Source organism: Carcharodon carcharias, chromosome 19, assembly GCF_017639515.1.
Source record: "Carcharodon carcharias isolate sCarCar2 chromosome 19, sCarCar2.pri, whole genome shotgun sequence".
In the NCBI taxonomy this organism is placed as follows: Eukaryota; Metazoa; Chordata; class Chondrichthyes; order Lamniformes; family Lamnidae; genus Carcharodon; species Carcharodon carcharias.
Window position 1 is genome coordinate 5,263,162 of NC_054485.1, and position 19,660 is coordinate 5,282,821.

The 19,660-nt window shown below is 39.4% G+C and overlaps 1 protein-coding gene across 5 annotated transcripts in view; it reads left to right on the forward strand.

Annotated features, from left to right (window-relative positions):
- wasf2 (WASP family member 2) overlaps positions 1–19,660 on the forward strand; it is a 42,914-nt gene that overhangs the window by 14,740 nt on the left and 8,514 nt on the right. For all 5 annotated transcript variants that reach the window (XM_041213409.1, XM_041213408.1, XM_041213410.1 and 2 more), the window contains exons 2-8: positions 5,782–5,947; positions 7,156–7,290; positions 8,902–9,055; positions 10,298–10,415; positions 14,914–15,044; positions 17,010–17,165; positions 18,698–19,197. In XM_041213409.1, coding sequence (XP_041069343.1) covers positions 5,815–5,947; positions 7,156–7,290; positions 8,902–9,055; positions 10,298–10,415; positions 14,914–15,044; positions 17,010–17,165; positions 18,698–19,197 — 1,327 coding nt within the window. In that variant the 5' untranslated portion in view covers positions 5,782–5,814. The remainder of the gene's footprint in view (positions 1–5,781; positions 5,948–7,155; positions 7,291–8,901; positions 9,056–10,297; positions 10,416–14,913; positions 15,045–17,009; positions 17,166–18,697; positions 19,198–19,660) is intronic.

Consider the following 19,660-nt stretch of genomic DNA (forward strand, 5'->3'; position numbering starts at 1 on the left):
GCTGGCTTAGCCAGCAATGCCCACTTCCCATGAATGAATAAAATAAAAATAACCAGTCTCATGATGAAGAGCTGACAAATTGGAAATGCAGCCACCAACTTTGGCTGACTAACAAAATGGGCATGGAAAAACAACAAAGTGATCCGCAGGACCAAGGTGCTTATCCGTATGGCAGCAAAGCCTGGACAACCAATTCCTCCTACTCCTTAGCATACAAGTTCAGAAGATAATAGGGAAGGCAAATGGAATGTTGGCCTTTATTTCAAAGGGGATGGAGCATAAAAATCGGGAAGCCTTGCTATACAAGGCACTAGTTAGACCACACCTAGAATTCTTATTTTAGCCCCCTATCTAAGGAAAGATGTACTGGCTTTGGAAGCAGTCCTGAGAAGGTTCGCTCGTTTGATTCTGGGTCTGGAGGGATTTTCTAATAAGGAGAGGCTGAGTAGGTTGGGCCTGTACTCATTGGAGTTTAGAAGAATGAGAGGTGACCTTATTGAAACAGATAAGATTCTTAGGGGGCTTGACAGGGTAGATGCTCAGAGGTTGTTTCCCCTTGTAGGAGAGTCTAGGACCAGAGGGCATAATGTCGGAGTAAGGGGTCGCCAATATAAGACAGAGAAAAGGAGGAAGTTCTTCTGAGGGTAACGAATCTATGGAATTCTTTACCGTAGAGGCTGGGTCGTTAAGTATATTCAAGGCTGAGGTAGACAGATTTTTAATCTGTAAGTGAAAAGGCAGGGAAGTGGAGTGGAGAATTATCAGATCAGCCATGATCTCATTGAATGGTGGAGCAGACTTGATGAGCCGAATGGCCTACATGTGCTCCTACGTCCTATGGTCTTAGCAAGACAAAAGGCTTAATTGCTTCCATCTCCGATGTTTACGACGCAGCCTCGGTATGTTCCTCATTTAAATCAACGGTAGGGATTTTGAGCCTTGCCTCCGGTAGTCTTGTCTGTCTTCCACCCTTGTTTCAAGGGTTTTCCGCACTATGAACAATCTTTCTCCACTGATTTCTATGCTCTGCTGCCCTCACTGCCTGTCACATAGAGGCCAGTCCATTATCTGATATGATCCATCCATGCCATCTTGGGTTGGTCTTGTGCACGTTTTCCAGTGTTTTTCCTTGCATTATCTCTTTTTTCCAAAACACTCAGAATGATTAGTGTAGAAGGAGGCCATTTGGCCTGTTGTGTCTTCACTGGCTTTCTCAGCATCTTAATTTAGTGCCAATCTCCTGCCTTTTCCTCATATCCCGGCACGTTGTTTCTGTTTAAATAAGCATCCAATGCACTCTTGAATGCCTCAATTGAACCTGCCTCTACCAGACTTCCAGGTAGTGCATTCCAAACCCAAACTACTCGCGGTGTGAAAAAGTTTTTTCTCGCCTCTCATTTGCTTCTTTTGCAAAACATTTTAAAACTGTGTCCTCTGGTTCTCGATCTGTTTATAAGCAGGAACAGTTTCTCCCTATTTACTCTGTCCAGACCCCTCATGATTTTGAAAACTTCTATCAAGTCTCCTCTCTAAGAAAAACAGTCTCATCTTCTCCAATCTTTCCTCATAACTGAAGTGTCTTATGGAACCATGCTCGTAAATTTTACACTGTCCCTCCATGTTCTTCGTACCAAAGTGTATCACCTCTCACTTCCCTGCATCGAACTTAACCTGCCACCAATCTGCCCTCTCCACCAATGTCCTTTCCTGTTTGCATCATGTGTCCAAAATGTGTTAGCTTTCTTGATATCACTGTCTCAGACCAATTCCTCTTACCAGGAGCTTTGTAGAGCACCCACTTTTTTTGTCTGCTTGGCAGTCCATGACACCCGCACTATCCGTCTGAGTCCTTTCATTTCAAATACTCTTATTCAGGCCTTGTCACTCTTGATGGCCCACCTTTCATAGCCAAAAATTGTCACTGACCACACAAGTAGTTCTCTGGACTATGTGATATTAATTTTAATTGCCTTTGTTTTGTCTTTGAGATGAATTTTTTTGTGATAATATAGGTGTTTTGACAGTCTTTGATCTTAGCTGGTCTGCTGAGGGAAGTGCTGGGTGAAACCATCTCCACCAATCTGAGAGTAAATCAGTAAGCCTGAGAGTAAAAGCCCACAACATAGTTGGGAACCGCCTGTTCTTTCACCCCCGCCCCCCATTCTAACTATGGCAGTCACTTGAGCTGTTATAACCAAGCTCCTGACAACATTCACTGCTTTCTCTTGCAAAATATTTAGACATTTGTATGCAAGGAGCAAGTTGAGAGAAACCTGATCTATCCACCTTAGTTGCAAAATGTTAATTTACTGTATTGTGCAACCTCCACATGACTAAACAATATTTTATTCTGTAGTAACTGGTGTGATCAGAAGTGTAAACAGTTGTTAGTTACAACAGGGCCCCTCAATTTCTGTTACTTTGTTTGATTTATGGATGCAGTTAATGTCACATGTAAATTCATTAAAAATGAACAAATCATATAAATCAAGTTTCTGCCCCAGCCTCGACCCATCAGCTAATTCTCTTTCATGCTTTTATTGCTGCCGGATTTGACTATTCGAATGCTCTGCCAGCTGGCTTCCAATTTTCATCAGGCCTCCCATTCTCCTCTCTCCATAAATGTCAGCACAAAATTCTGATGCCTGAAGCTAACTAGCTCCAGCTTCTGCTTGTGTATCACTCCTGTCCCTCCAGCTAACATTCGCTTCTGGTTCTCCTGCACCCACTTGAAATTCTTATTGTTCATCTCTCCCTATCTCTATAATCTCTTTATGTCACTTCAGAACTCTTTGTTCCTCCAATTCTGAGCACTTGCACAACCCCATTATTGGTGACTTTACCTTCAGCTAACTATGCCCTGTGCTGGAGGTTTCTGTTCCCTAAATCTTTGCTTCTCAAGCTGCTTCTCTTTTTAAAACCCACCTCTTTGACCAAGCTTTTAGTCACCTGTTCTCAAACTCCTTCTTTGGCATTTTTGTCTGATTGCGCTTCCATAAAGCAATATGTGAAAATTCTTGTAATTATCTTTCGGGGCATCTCTGTGAGCTGCAAGGTCACTTCAGGAAATATGGCGCTTTCTCTAGCCATCAGAACTTGGATTTCTTGTACCTGAGATATTTTATGCTTGTTTAAAAATCATATGTTTTTGTGCTGGATTATTTCATTGTTGAAGTTGCTGGAACACTAATGAACCTCTATGTGGAACAAAAGATAATTCACCAAAAATTGTTTGGAATTTAAGCTTCAATTTAAGTTTTCTCATTGTGTAAATGCACTGTTATATAGATGAGTGTAACATGCACCTGAGGTGGCCAACTGTTCTTGAGAACTCACGTTAGAAAAGTTACTTCGAAGAAACACATGGAGAGACTGCTTTTATAGTCATTAGCAAACTTCACAAGAACATTTTCCATTGCATTATGAAATGTAATAGCTACCTCGTTTTTGATTGAAGGAGTACTTTATATTGGAACAATATCCCAGGCAATTAATGGTGCTGAGTTGGCTGGAATCATGTTTAGTTGAGTGAAATTATTTAGGTTGTTTAAGTTCCTCTAGTGCAGTCAGTTCATTTATCAAATGGCATGTATCACTGTAAACAAAACTTAAAATCTGTGTAATGAATCAGTTTTGGGAATCATCATTTGCCTCCGTTGAACCTAGGTTAGTCGGCTTCTAGCCTTTCTATAAAGGTGCGTTGCTGTAATGATGAAAATCTAGACAGCATGCTTTTTTTTAAGTGTGTTTTTGAAATGATACACCCGTAAGATTTTGTTTCCGTTACAGCATGTATGCATTGTTTTCCTGTAAATTCAAATGGATGATAAAGCAAGTTTGTTTTTAGAATTGTGAACTATTTGGCTGAAAACTGTGAAAATTGCGGGGCAGGAGAGTGTGTGTGTCAGCCTATGGTGAAGACTGATATGATAACTTAAATTAGCTAAATGGACAGTTGCCAGTAAATGTTTAGAGCAAATTTGGAATGCAGACCAGCCATTCTGAGATTTGTGCTTATCTGGGATGAGCTTGACTGCCTTTTGCACGTCAGCCTGAAGCTGTTTCAACACACAGTTTAAGAAGAACTGCAATATTTCCGCTAGAAAATCTCCAGTCAGTGAACTGAATAAGATTTTAGCATAAGTTTGCTATCCTCCCATATTTTTGAGAACCAGTAAGTTGGATGTTTTGTTGAAATACAATAGGTCAGTGGTCTGGTCACTTTAGTCTGTTTAAGCTGAAGAGACCAACTTGACAAGATTTACAGTTACATCAATTAATATATTAGTACTCATTTTAATATTTGAGTGTAATTATTTCAAAATTTATCAGATTTTTTTGAGTTGATGTGATTGGCAGGTTTTGTTTTCTTGAATTTGTGGTTCGTACCAGAAGAGTGAAGTTTTCAGTATCTAGCATACTCGGTTTTAAAATTCAAATATTCATCATAAATAATTTTCCTGGGAAAATAGCTGCTACACAATGCTTGGATTTCTGTCACTTGGGGAACAATCTCAGCTATCTATGGCATTGCATTTAGAAAGGGCAGTGTTGAATGTTCTAAACGGAATTAGAAATCTGATCATTAAAAGATACTATTTATACAGTTATTGCCAGAATTTTCTTCAGAGTGCACAATATAATAAATTAATAAATCTCAATGTGCTAATAACTTTTAATTTTTAGTCTTAAACCAAGATCAGCAAATTATAATGCATAGTATTTTTTCAGACTGTTCGGTGCTTTAGATTTAGATGTTAGCTGCAAGCAGAAGAATCCCCAATGGACCAAATCCTTCATGAAGTTGACCTTTGTGCATGGAAGAATATTTCAGGCTTAATGTATACTCAATGAAACAACTCTGGTTCAACAGGTTGTAGAAGTTTAAATCAAAATTAAACTATGTACAAGCATGAGAATTCTAGATGACAGCATCATTGTGGAGTGAATTTCTTAGACACCTCTTCAGATTTTTCGATGCAGAATATTAGGGCGCGGCTTTCAAGTGCTCAAATTTCCTGGCTTAAACGTGAAGAATTCTTGTGTTGTTACTCCAGTTGTTAATTTTGACAGTCCAGCTACAACTTGCTGTTGCAGAGGGTGGGCACTGGCATGTAGTAGACCATCCTCATAATATCCTGCATAAGAACCTGTATTGAGTTCAGTAGCAAGAGATTAGGTTACTCTGTAGCTTGCCAAAAAGTTATGGACTGAATGGCTACAGATTCTAACATGCTGGCCTTATTATTGGTACAATTCTTAAAGGGTTGATTATTTTACAGATCTATGACTATGCTAGAAGTTTTGGTGATCCAAACATTGACTGCACTTTGGGGGGAGGTTGGGGTGGGGAGAAAAATTCTGAAAGGCAAAGGAAAGAGCCATTTCAGAACTCCCTGCTACTTGCTAGTTTTAAAATACATAATGTTTAACTTGCAACTCATTTTGCTTCCCTTTCTCACTCATCCATATGATAATAAATGAAACGAAGCCGTATTAACAGTTTTACATAGTAACACTATATAGGATCACTTTAACCTCTGAAACCTATAATTGAGATGTGGTTTTATCAAAAGTATTTATTTCCTGGAATGCATTTGGAATGGAGACCAGGTGTGGAGTATTTCTGTCTGTATAAAGAACTTGAAGCCTTTATTTTAGCAGAATGAATATCTTTAGTAGTAATCCGTTGCTTAAAAATCATGCTGAAGCTTGCATGAACATTAAGCAGTACTATGCTCAAAATTTTCTGAATTTTTGTTTGATTATTTGTGTTTCTAGGTCTTTTTATCTTGCATTGACTTCTGAACCACAATGCCTTTAGTGACACGGAACATTGAGCCGAGGTATCTGTGCCGTCAGCCTCTGCCTAATGGTGTTCAAAGTGAATTGGAATGTGTAACAAATATTACACTTGCAAATGTCATCAGGCAGCTTGGCAGCTTGAGTAAGTATTATGGTCTGTTTGTGTCTCATTTGTTAGGTTTAAAAAAGAGAGCCCATTTTCCTGACACACAACTTTCAAAAATTGCTATTTAGTCTCTATTTACCTCAGATTGTTCATGATACAAAAATAAACAAGATTCGAAGTTTAAACTCATGTCTATTTTTGACTCCTTTTCTTTTGCTGCAACCTGCTATTCACTGATCGAAATCTCAATGAAACGTGAAACTGCTACATTCAACTGTCTGTCATCAAAGGGTCAAGTTTTATTTAGCCTTCTGAAAAACCCATGTACACATTGAAGGGGCTCAAGTCTGAGCTTTGGATATCACTCATTTGTCTCCGTATATAGCTTTAGATTTATGTGATGGGGTTTATTCTCTACACCACCCAATATTCAGAACTTCTCTTTTGCTGACAGTGCCCTTGTATCATAGTATTTGGATCATCTTACTCATCAGTGTTTTTCAAATAAAGGGAAGCGTATCATAGGAAATAGTGCAACATCTGTTCTCTTCGAGCTCCAGAATAAAGGAAGTGTCTAGGATATGGGTATATAGAAATCTGGCTGTCTGCCTCAGAATGGAAACAAATGTAAATATAAGCTATTTTTGTTTCCATAAAATAATCCAGGGAATGTTAAGCTTCATATTGAAAAGAAAATGCATTGGTGTACCGTTTCAAAATAATGAGCCGAGCTAGTATAAATATTTTACTTGAAGCTCTTAAATTTTAACTTTTATTTAATTGCAATTCTTGTGCTGTAATTGAACCTTTGAATACTATCTTTTTCATTATCCTTCATCTCTTCTTAATATCTTGTAACCAGAACACCCAGTTAAACTCTTGCCTAAGCCATATTGCTGTTAATGCGATTAAACTATCTTTGTCTGCTTTCCCCGTACAATTTCCAACCCCCACCCGCACCCTGCACCACCGCCCCCCACCCCACCCTGCACCAAGCAATTTAAACTCATCTTTTGCATTCAGAATACTTTGTGTATTTACGTTGATGTCTTTATTCCCCTTTTTTTTTGAAAGTTTTGTTTCCTTGTTGACTGGACAGGATGTAGCCCAGAAGGTGCTCCCATGTGTTTCATGCAAGCACACTGAAAAAACCTGATAGCATTGCGGGATTTCAATCTTAGCATTTTTAAATGAGCAATTTTATAATCCTTGGCTGAAAATCTGTTGTCTTTAATTCTTGTCAGGTAAATATGCTGAAGATATCTTTGGTGAGCTATTTAGGGAAGCAGGCAGCTTTGCTGTTAGAGTAAACAGCCTTGGAGAGCGGATTGACCGTTTGCAGGTTAAAGTAACGCAACTTGATCCCAAAGTAGAAGATGGTAAGAATGACTCTGGTGATGCTGTTTGTGTTCATTTAGAGATCATGTAAATGTTGCTTTCCTGTAATGTTGAGTTCATATAAAACATCTGGTAGTAGTGCAAACCTTTTTATTGCACGTTTAGCTCTGCTCAGGTCTCAATTTCTAAGCATCTACAAGTTGTTCCCCCATTCCACCACCCCCAGACCAGCAGAGCTTCGTCACTTTCCCGGCTAGTATTTTTTAAACTTTGACACAAGGGCTTGAAGTTAAGATTGCAAAACCACAAGACAGCCCCTGTGGCTGGCAAAATTGCTCAGTATTGCTTTACTAGACAGGTATTAATTTTAAGAAAAATAATATTTTTCAATATTTTTAAATGCGTATTGAAATTGACTTTAATTACACCCTTGCAAAAATAAGGAACACACCATGATCCCACCAAATGTTTTTGTAGTATGTTAATCTGAAAGATAGCAATATTCTTGTAATCCTATCACTAGCTTAGGTGCGTGGTGATCGAATGCAAAAAAGATAGACTTATTTTTGCTAATTGTATCTGGCAAGTTTTCGAATAAAAAATATATTTGGTGAATTTTGCACTTAAAGTAAGACAGATTAATGCTGGTCAGCAGAGCAGTGTCTTCAGGCACCCATGGTCAGTATTGAGCATTCTCTGGCCAAGCACAGCCCAAATTAAAAACAGAAAATACTGGCCAGATGACTGTAGCGTGCCTAGTGGAATGATGAAGTATTGTTCCTTAAGCTTGCATTGAGTTTTATTGGAACAGTGTAGGATGCCATGGGCAGGAGAGTAGAAATGAGACAGAGAATTAACATGGCAAGCAAATGATAGCTTAGAATTGCACTTGCCAACAGAGTGGAGCTGTACAGCAAAATGATCACCAAATCTATATTTGGCATCCCTCATGTAGAAAGGGCTGTATAACATGTAGTGAATGCCATATACTAGCTTGGAAGAGGTACAAGTAAATTGCTACCTCACCCAAAAATAGTTTTTGGACCCCTAATTGGACAACAGGAGGGAGTGAAAGGACAACCTTGCATCTATTGTGTTTACGAGGGAAGGAGTAAAATCCCAGTTGAGGCAAAAGGACATTTATGAAAAACAATTTACAGTATGTAATCTTCCTCGTAAATCGTCAATTTGAAAATTAGAAAATAAAATGTAGAATGAATAATAAACAAGGATAAAATGTATTAATAGAACTGGAAGAAAATATTAAAATGATTTTCCCTAACGGGCATGTGTAAATTCATTGTGTTGTGTATTGACGCAGCCTAGGAGAGTCCAGGTTTCTTAAACGGTGCTAAGCCGTGTTCAGCCAAGATGATGGTGGGGCATTGCAGCTGGTCTTGATTTTCCTCAGCTAGAGAAATGAAATAACAACCTGGAATTATGTTCCTGATTGAAATCCATGTATTTTGTGAGGAAAATAATGTGAATATTGGGGGAGCAGGGGGTGGGGAGCAAGCTTACCCATGATGCCCCTTGAATAGTTCAAGAGCCTTGCCAGTTAGGCATGTAAATGCAGAGTGGCTGCTTGGGCAAGGTGTTGAAAGACCAGCATGAGCACAGTTGAAGTCTTAAACAAATTTATTTATTTTCAGTTTCACTGCAAACTATAAACCTGAGGAAAGCCTTCAAAAGCTCCACGAATCAGGATCAACAGTTGTTCTGTCGGTCATCTCTGCCAGTTCCTATTAATGATACGTACAATACATGTGACAAGCCACCACCCCTTCATATTCTAACTCCTTACAGGTATGAGATGCTAAACCATCATGTGATATAAATAAGAATGCATTTGAAACTTTTGTCGGCTTGCATTTTAGAAAGTAAAGCAAGGAAAGTCGCGAATTTTTTTGATTTTAACTTATTTTGTGTAAGATGAATCTTACTAGTATCCTAGCAGGGGCTTGCCATGTTTTCAATGATGGGGACGAGATGTTTCTCAGGATTTACTCCTGCTTATCGCGCAGACTTGGTAAAATCTCAGAAATCTCGTGAGAACAAAAATACCTTACAGGATTTTACTTACTTTCAACCTTTTAAATAATTATAAAGATTTTGCGTATCATAATGTCAAATAAGTTGCATGGCACATAACCTGAATTACTTAGAAATCTGCTAACTGAAACCTGACATCACAATTCTGTTTATTAGGGAACAATTATTTACAGACTGTTGCCTGAAACTTCTGCATTGGAAACTTTTTTAATTTTGTAAATCACCTGCAGCCCTGGCCCTTTGGGAAGTTGCTCAGGCAATTATCCTTTCTGTCCTCCGACAGATGACTTGACTGCTAATCTTTCAACTCCAGTGATCCGCTAATTTAATCTTCATGTAAATTTCTACTATCTACTAAACAAAATCTTTACAGTCACTAAAGGAAGGACAATGCATTTTAATATATATTGCTAGGGACCAGAATCTGTTGGTAATTATGGACACCTTATTTTGTCCTCCAAATATCCCAAAGTTCTTCATATCCAAGTGAATCAGTTATGTTGGTAAATGTGGCAACCAATTTGTGCACAGCAAATTGTCAAAAATAGCAAATTATTTGAATAGTCAGTTAAATAGTTCTTTTGGTGGTGAAACCTAACGATTAGTGTTAGCTGGAACACCAGCAGAAGCCCTTATGTGCCTATGAATTGTGCTAGTATTTTCTTTAACATGGCTTAAACTGGCGGATACTTTCTGAGTTAAAAGTACCATCCAAAAAATTGCATCTCCGAGAACACAGCAGACCCTCAGTCTTCCATTGAAGTGGCACTGTGGTGTACAACCTTTTGACTGGTAGACAACAAAGTTAGCTGTTTAGGAAAAATACATTTTTTTGAAACTTGAGTACAAAGGTATTAAAAGAAACTGTCACTATCACATTTTTTGGTAAATGGTTTATCGTTGTTTCACTTGCTGGGTCTTAAAAGTTAGCCAGTTCTGTCAGAATTCTAGTAGTCGTTCAACATTTGTGGTGATGGTGATTTCCTTGTGTTACAGAGAGGATGGAAAAGACAGCCTTAAGTTTTACACTGATCCTTCCTATTTCTTTGATCTCTGGAAAGAAAAAATGCTGCAAGACACCAAGGAGATAATGAAAGAGAAAAGAAAACACAGGGTACTGCTTTATATTTCAGTTTCGAATAATGGTGACTAGATGGTTCAAAACGGAATTTGTATAGAGTGCGATTCCCTTCATTTATGAATTGCATTTCCTTTGTGTGTTTTACCCTGGCAAGTTGGTACTGGCAATTAAAAATGACAGGAGCTTGGCAATCTGAACTGTGCTGAAATTATACCAGCATGACAGGTGTAAATTGTATGCAAGAGGAATAGTTCCAAGCGACTATAGTGACTTAAAAATAAAAACCCGATGCCACAGAAATGCCAACATGCCTTCTACCTTGTGTGCATGTTATATTAAAACTCCTGATTATACAGAATTTGTCACTGGGCAGTGACTTGTGTGTAGATATAGACAAGCTGCTTTCAATTTCAGTTGGCGAGTACAATCAGAATAGTGATTTAAACACCATTGTCTTTAAAATCCAGAGTGTAAGGGATTATGTTCTGAGCCTCCATATGGCAGTTAGTTGGCTATGGAGGAATGATCTGTTCATGCTGTTTGCCAGTGTTAATGTATTATTGATTGAACAAAGCTTCATGCATCAATTTAGTTACGAAGCCAAGGGTCTATAAGAAAGATGTTTTTAAAAAAAAAAAATTGGTAAGTGCATTGGAGCCAGATTTGGTGAAAGTGGAAGGAAAAGCTGAAGGAGAAGGAAAAGCTAATCAGCAGTTCCCTCATACAGCATCCTCTATCTACATTTATCTTCTATGTCTTAGAAAATGTCTTCATTTCAATATTTGGTTTAAGCTCTGCAGTCCTGCCACATCCATTCGTGAATGGTGGTGGACAATTAAGCCACTAGCTGGAGGAGGAGGCGCCACAAATATCCTCATCATTAATGATGGGGGAGCTCAGCACATCAGTGCAAAAGACAAGACTGAAGCATTTGAATATAAAAACAAAAAAACTGCGGATGCTGGAAATCCAAAACAAAAACAGAATTACCTGGAAAAACTCAGCAGGTCTGGCAGCATCGGCGGAGAAGAAAAGAGTTGACGTTTCGAGTCCTCATGACCCTTCGACAGAACTTGAGTTCGAGTCCAGGAAAGAGCTGAAATATAAGCTGGTTTAAGGTGTGTGTGTGGGGGGCGGAGAGATAGAGAGACAGAGAGGTGGAGGGGGTTGGTGTGGTTGTAGCGACAAACAAGCAGTGATAGAAGCAGATCATCAAAAGATGTCAACAACAATAGTACAATAGAACACATAGGTGTTAAAGTTAAAGTTGGTGATCACCAACTTTAACTTTAACACCTATGTGTTCTATTGTACTATTGTTGTTGACATCTTTTGATGATCTGCTTCTATCACTGCTTGTTTGTCGCTACAACCACACCAACCCCCTCCACCTCTCTGTCTCTCTATCTCTCCGCCCCCCACACACACACCTTAAACCAGCTTATATTTCAGCTCTTTCCTGGACTCGAACTCAACTTCTGTCGAAGGGTCATGAGGACTCGAAACGTCAACTCTTTTCTTCTCCGCCGATGCTGCCAGACCTGCTGAGTTTTTCCAGGTAATTCTGTTTTTGTTCTGAAGCATTTGAAGCTATCTATAGCCAGAAGTGCTGGGTGGATGATCCATCTCGATCTCCCCCTGAAGCGCCCAGCAACATAGATGTCAATATTCAGCTAATTCGATTCACTATATATGATATCAAGAAGTGGTTGAAGGCACTGGATACTGTAAAGGCTATGGGCCCTGACAACCTTTTGACAATGGTACTGAAGACTTGTGCTCCAGAACTAGCTGCTCCCCTAGCTAAGCAGTCCCAGTACAGCTACAACACTGGCATCCACCCGGCAATGTGGAAAATTGCCCAGTTATGTTCTGCCCACAAAAAGCAGGACATACCCAACCCAGCCAATTACCATCCCATCAGTTTACTCTTGATCATCAGCAAAGCGACGGAAGGTGTCATCAACAGTGCTATCAAGTGGCATTTGCTCAGCAATAACCTGCTCACTGCTCATTTTGGGTTCCGCCAGGGCCACTCAGCTCCTGATCTTATTACAGCCTTGGTGCAGACATGGGCAAAAGAGCTGAACGCAAGAGATGAGGTGACATCAAGGCAGCATTTGACTGAGTATGGCATCAAGGAGCCCTAGCAAAACTGGAGTCATTGGGAACCAGGGGGGGAAACTCTGCTGCATGGAGTCATATCTAGCACAAAGGAAAGTAGCTGTGGTTGTTGGTCAATCATCTCAATACCAGAACATCACTGCAGGAGTTCCTCAGGGTGGTGTCCGAGGCTGAACCATCTACAATGACCTTTCCTTCATCATAAGGTCAGAAATGGGGATGCTTGTGAATGATTGCATAATATTCAGCACCATTTGCGATGACTCAGATACTGAAGCAGTCTGTGCTTATATGCAGCAAGACCTGGGCAATATTTAGGCTTGGATTGGTAAGTGGCAAGTAACATTTGTGCCAGTCATTTGTCAGACAATGACCATCTCCAAAAAGAGATGGTAATCCTGGGGATTACCATTGACCAGAAACTGAACTGGACTAGCCATATAAATACTGTGGCTACAAGTACAGGTCAGAATCTGGGAATTCTGAGGAGAGTAATTCCTCTCCTGATCTCAATCTCTCTTGCTCTATCTCTCCACCCCGCCACCACCACCACCAACAAAGCCTGTCCACAAGGCACAAGCGGGGAGTGTGATGGAATACTCTCCACTTGCCTGAATGAGTGCGGTTCTGACAATTCAAGAAGCTCAACACCATCCAGGACAAAGCAGTCCACTTGCCTGGTACCCCATCCACCACAATAAACATTCACTCCTTCCACTACCGACGCACATTGGCAGCAGTGTGTACTATATACAAGATGCAGTGCAGCAACTCACCAAGGCTGTTTCGACAGAACCTTCGAAATCTGTGACCTTTACCACCTAGAAGGAAAAGGGGAGCAGATGCATGGGAACACCACCACCTCCAAGTTCCCCTGCAAGTCTCACATCATTCTGACTTGGAACTATACAGCCGTACCTTTACTGTCACTGGGTCAGAATCCTGGAACTCCCTTCCTAACAGCGCTTTGGGTGTTCCTACAACACATGGACTGAAGCGCTTCAAGAAGGCAGCTCAACCCCGCCTCCTATAAGGCAGTTAGGGATGGGCAATACATGCTGGCCTAATTGGTGATGTCCACATCTCATGAACAAATATAAAACATATATATATTTTAAGCCTCAGATATCTGCCATTTTGAGTCTGTGTTCCCATTTCATCTGAGCTGATTGTAGTTTATCAGTTTAGGGCACCTCGTTGGTCATAAGTGTCAATCTTTGTTTAAATCATGTGGAGTTATCCAGGATGCATATAAGGGTTACTTCTGTGAATAACGTTATGGACTTTCCAGGAGCATAGGAACCTTATAGGGCAGATCTCATGAAGCCAAAATTTCAGATTCCACACCAGCTAATTAAAAATGAGGTCTTCAGACAGCTTTCTGCATTGAGAAAAAAATTGCTAGTTAGGTTGATTTAAGCATCAATAAAGCCAATAAAGGCTGGGCTCAGTAAAGCATACTATAGAAAGTTACTAGAGATGCAGGAAATGCCATGGCTCTTACTGTTTTAGTTGCAGTCACTTGGAAATAGACCAGCCTTCTCATGTTGGGGAAATTATTGTACTGTAAAGTTCAAACAGCAGTCTAAAAGGCTGTTTGATCATGAGTACATTGACCTCTCAAATCAAAATGTGAATACTTAACAATTACTGAATAATTCAATTTGTAAATTGTTTGCCAAACTGGTGTACGAAATGTGCAGTTGTGACTGCAGTTCAATATGTCTTGTCCCAAGAGTGTTACCAAATGAGAACATTAACAAATGGAAACATAACATTACAAAGAGATACTGATAGAGTAAGTGAATGGGCAAAACCATGGCAAATGGATTTCAATGTAGTTAAATGTGAGGTCATCCGCTTTTGGCCTAAAAAGGATAGAACAGAGTACTTCTTAAATAATGAAAAGTTAGAAACAGTGGAGGTCCAAAGAGAGTTGGGTTGGGGAGGGTGGGTTCAAATGCATGGATCATTAAAATTCCATGAGCAAGAACAGAAAATAATCAAAAAGGCTAATGGTATACTGACCTTTATATCGAGAGGGCTAGAATAGAAGGGGGCAAAAGTAATGTTTGTTGTACAAAGCCATACTTGGCGTTTAAAGCACCACACCTTGGGAAGGGTGGAAGGCTTTGGAGTGAGTGGCAGCATAGGTTTGTCAGAATGATAGTGCTACTCCCAGGGTTAAAATGTGAAGAGAGATTGCGCATACTAGAGCTGTATTCCCTGGAATTTAGCAGGTTAAAAGGGTCAGGCAGAATCTGGAGAGAAAAACATTTAGCATTTGGGTCAACAAACTTTCATCAGAACTGTGATGTGAATGAACCTTAATTTTTCTATTTTGTTTCAAATCTCGAAAGCCCTACAAAACACTAAATGTACCGATTGTTCTTCTAAATTCATCTAGAAAGAGAAAAAGGATGTTTCAAATAGAGGAAATCTCAATCCACGGAAAATTAGAACTCGGAAAGAAGAATGGGAGAGGTTGAAAATGGGCAAGGAATTCGTGGAAGCAAAGTCTGTGACAGAAGAAGCCATGTAAGCTTTGCCGTTTATAAAAACTAATTAATAAAGCTCTGAGCAGCAATATATATATCATGATGTTTCTTGGTTTTGTAATGGGTACATTTGAAAATTTGATGCAGGGGATTCCTCTGGATGAATGATGCCTGTTTATATTTTAATTTGCAAAGATCAGTAGCAGAGGTGAAACTACAAATCCTGAAATAAATTATCCTACATAAAAGCAAACCAAGAAAACGGTTTATTTATTTTGCTTCAGATGTCACAATCCTCTCCTTCTCCCTTCAGAAAAATAAGCCAAACGAACAAGAAGCAAAGCCAATAAAATATTTATTTAATGTAATTGCAGGAAAATTTTTAGCACAGGTTAGTGCTAGTGATCCATTTTGTGTATCCAATAACCATAACAGGGATGCCAGCTATTTTGATGTTTTAAAAATTGATCTATTTTATATCACTTCTCTGCAAAGGGATTATCTAACCTACTTATTGATGACCATGACACAAGTTCACATGCTATCTCTAAAACATATGCATGTTTTGCAGTTCTGATTAGTTACTGTAGAAATAACAGTTGAATATGTGCATTAATGACCTGGATTTGGGTGTACAGGGCATAATTTCAAAGTTTGCACATGACACAAGACTTGAAAATGTAGCACACAGTGAGGAAGTTAGTAACAGACCTCAGGAGGACGGACTTCAAGAGGACATAGACTGGTAAAATGGGCAGAAACATGACAGGTGCAATTTAACACAGAGAAGTGTGAAGTGATGTATTTTAATATGAAAACTAAGATGAATCAATATAGACTAAAAGGTACAATTTTAAAGGGGTTACGGGAACAGAGACCTGGGGATGCACATATACAAATCTCTGTGACAGCTCAAGCTAATGAGGCTTTTTTTTTTAAAAAAAAGATGGGATTCTTGGCTTTATAAACAAAATACAAAAGCAAGGAAGTTATCCTAAACCTTTATAAATCACAGGTTAGGTCCCAGCTCCATTATTGTGTCCATATCTGGACACCACACATGAAGGATGTCAAAGCCTTGGAGTAGATGCAGAGGATATCAATGAGAATGGTACCAGAGATTTGGCACTTCAGTTACATGGAAAGACTAGAGAAGCTGAGGCTCTTCCTAAAGCAAAGAAATTTAGTAGAAGATATTCAGAAGTATTCAAAATCTTGGTTTGTGAGTAAATAAGGAGAAACTGTTTTCAGTGGCAGAATGTTTGGCGAACGGGTGACAGGCTTTAAGATAATTGGCAAAGGAACCAGTGGCAAGATAAAGAGAAGTGTTATGATGATGTGGGAATGCACTGCTTGAAAGGGTGGTGCAAGCAGGTTCAATAATAACTCAAAAGAGAGTTAGATGAACACTTGAAGCGAAAAATGCAGGGTTATAGGGAAAGAGCAGGGGAATGAGACTAATTTGATCAAAGAGGCAGAACAAGTAAAATAGGTTGAATGGCCGTCTTGTATTGTATCATTCTGATTCAAGAAATCTCTTAGATCAGGGTTGCCCAACTTGTAACTATGAAGTGGCCATGTTTCACATTAGGCATGCAGGTGCAATACTGAAATGAGACATTTTTACACTCAAATGAACCATTATCCCTTGTATATAGTAACAAGGTTATCAAAGCACAAGCATACAAATAAGTATTAGGTCCAGAAGACTTTTTTAAAACAAACAAAATACACATTCCTGACCTGTAAATTTTACATGACAAACCTATCGGTTGCCGTGAACATAACTGGCCCAAAAATCCTTTGACTAATTCTTAATATTCTAAAAACTATTTCCACTTCCCTCCTGTTTGCCACTTCACGCCTCCAGCTCACTAGACATAGTAAAAAATCATGAGCTATTTATTGTGATGTCTGTATATCTTGACCTAAATTAGAAGATCCTAACTACTGACGAGCAAACTTTTGGATTGATAGATTTACAGGCAACTGTATTATTTTACAGATCCAACAGCAATGAGATCTATCCTAATGGAACTATAGGTTCTGATGGAAATGAAGATCTTATTTATAGAACTCATGGAGTATATCGTGATTCAGTCATCCCACCTCCTCCAGCATCACCAGGGGCTGATTTACCACCTCCTCCACCTGATTTTGGGTAAGATAAATTTGAAGTATATAAATAAGCACAATGTTAATAGATATTTGGAAACTTTTTAACATTGACTAATGTGACTAATTTTAATTAATGTGAAAAATAATTGAAGTTGTACAAGATTTAAACCCTTCACTCATTGCTCAAACTGGCTTTTGAAGAATCAGTGATACCTCAATATATTACGAAAGGCCAGCTGAGAATCACGCTTAACCTCAGCAGGAGTTCAGTGCAATTCATCCAAAAATATATTAGAAGTTAAATTGCAAATTGACAGGAGGAATTGCAAGGATCCTCTTGCGTATTGAATTGACAAGTGTTCAGTAGCAAATACCTGTAACACTGGGAGCAACTTGGAGAAGGAAACCATGGGCAGTTCCATAGTACTAAAGGGGGAAATGGCAAGAATAACAGTAACACAGTGGTAATCAAGCATTCTTTGAAGAGAATAAGAAAGTGCTTGGTATCTATACCAAGAATGGTGCAATACCTCCTGGTTACCAGGATAAAAGAATATAATAGTGCAGGCACAAAATCTTTTGAAAAGGGATGGGGAACAACAAGTTGCTCACTGCTGTATTAACCCTTGCTCACTGCTGTATTAACCCTTGCTCACTGCTGTATTAACCGTTGCTCACTGATGTATTAACCCTTGCTCACTTTTGCTTCTCTCTTTAAAATATTTTCCCTCTTTTATAATAATGAGCAGACAGTTTATTGAAGTGCCTGGTCCCTTCAAATTTAAAGGGGCTGACTTGCGCTCAACCTGCCTGGGGACTTTTGGGTTGCCGCATGGCCACTTAAGGGAAACCCTGCTGTGAAGAGAGGAAACAGAATAACTTTTCAGATCAGTGAGCTTTCTTCAGAAGCTGGTCATCAATCTGAAATGTTAACTCCTTCTCCACAGATGTTGCCAGATATGCTGAGTATTTCCAGCATTTCCTGTTTTTTTTAGTTTGTGTAGATTCACAGCTCACTACTTGCACCTGTACCTGAAACCATGCCCCTTGTATAAAGAAACTTAAAGACAGAAGTGGTGAGAGGGTGGGTTAGGGAGGGGGAAGAGGCCACAACGCCTAAGTTGGGGAGGTGGAGTGCTCCCGGAGTAGAAGAGGTGGGTGGTGGGAGGGAGATCTGTAACAACCAGGAGGTTTGGGAAGCAGGAGCAATTAAGTAAAAAGTTACATTTTTCTTTAACATTTTAAACATCTTAAAAATTAATGCAAAATTCCAACATTGGTAAATGAAATGTTTCAACTTATTAGGTATAATGTTTTAATTTTTTTTCTCTGATAAGGAAGTTCCTACAGAACCTACAGTTTTAACATTGGTCCTCACTGCTGTATTAACCGTTGCTCACTGATGTATTAACCCTTGCTCACTTTTTCTTCTCTCTTCAAAATATTTTCCCTCTTTTATAATAATGAGCAGACAGTTTATTCAAGTGCCTGGTCCCTTCAAATTTAAGTGAGGACTTAGTATATGTGCATGTGAATTGTAATTTTGTGCTAATTGTTTTTACTTTTTTTTAATAGTTATGCCATGGATGTGCCAAAAGATTCTTCAACTCTTAAAAGGATTAGTCTTGGCAGCCCGACTATTCCTCCTCCAGCACCACCCCCTGGCCCACCAGTCGGAGTTGGGCCAGCTCCACCACCAGCTCCACCACCACCACCACCATTCATGGGTCCTGACGGACATGTGCCTCCTGTTGCTCCACCTCCACCCCCTCCCTCAATGCCTCCAATGCAGTCTAATCAAAACTTCCATGGTATTGATGCTCCATCGGTTCCCCCTCCTCCTCCTCCTCCAACTGATCAGTTTCCTGCTGCTCCTGTCCAGCCTTTCCTATCCTCTGGAGGAGGAAGTGGCCCTCCGCCACCCCCTCCCCCTCCACCACCTCCTGGCCCACCACCACCATTATCCTTTAGCAGTGCCCCAGTGCCACCACCTCCATCTTCGGAGCCAAAACCCAAAGCATCTTTGCCAGCAGTGAGTGACGCTAGGACCGACTTGCTGTCAGCTATTCGACAAGGTAAAGTTGGTTTTGTACTTTGGTTAGTTGTACAGAGGGAGTGCAGAATGGACACTATTTGCTTTTTGTCCAATTGCGTAAAGTTGGTGATGAAATGATACATGCATTGAAGTATACTGGCTATTTCTTGGTCCATTACTTTTTCAATACAGCCAGATTACTGTTCAGATTACCGTTCCATCTTGAACACCAATATAGCTGAAGGATTGTTAATTGACTATAACTTTGTTTTAATTGACTATAACTTTGTTTTACAGATTGCTTTTTAATACTGTTTCATATAAGGGGGAATATTTATAAAATATCTATAAATACTTCAGTATTAACCTGATCAATTGAGAGAAAGAATATAGCATCTGATAATTTATATTTGGAATAAATTTGACACTGAATACCATTAGTATACAATGCTGATCAAATCGACAGTACTTCAGTAGCAGTATAATAGTGAAGTGAAGTTTAT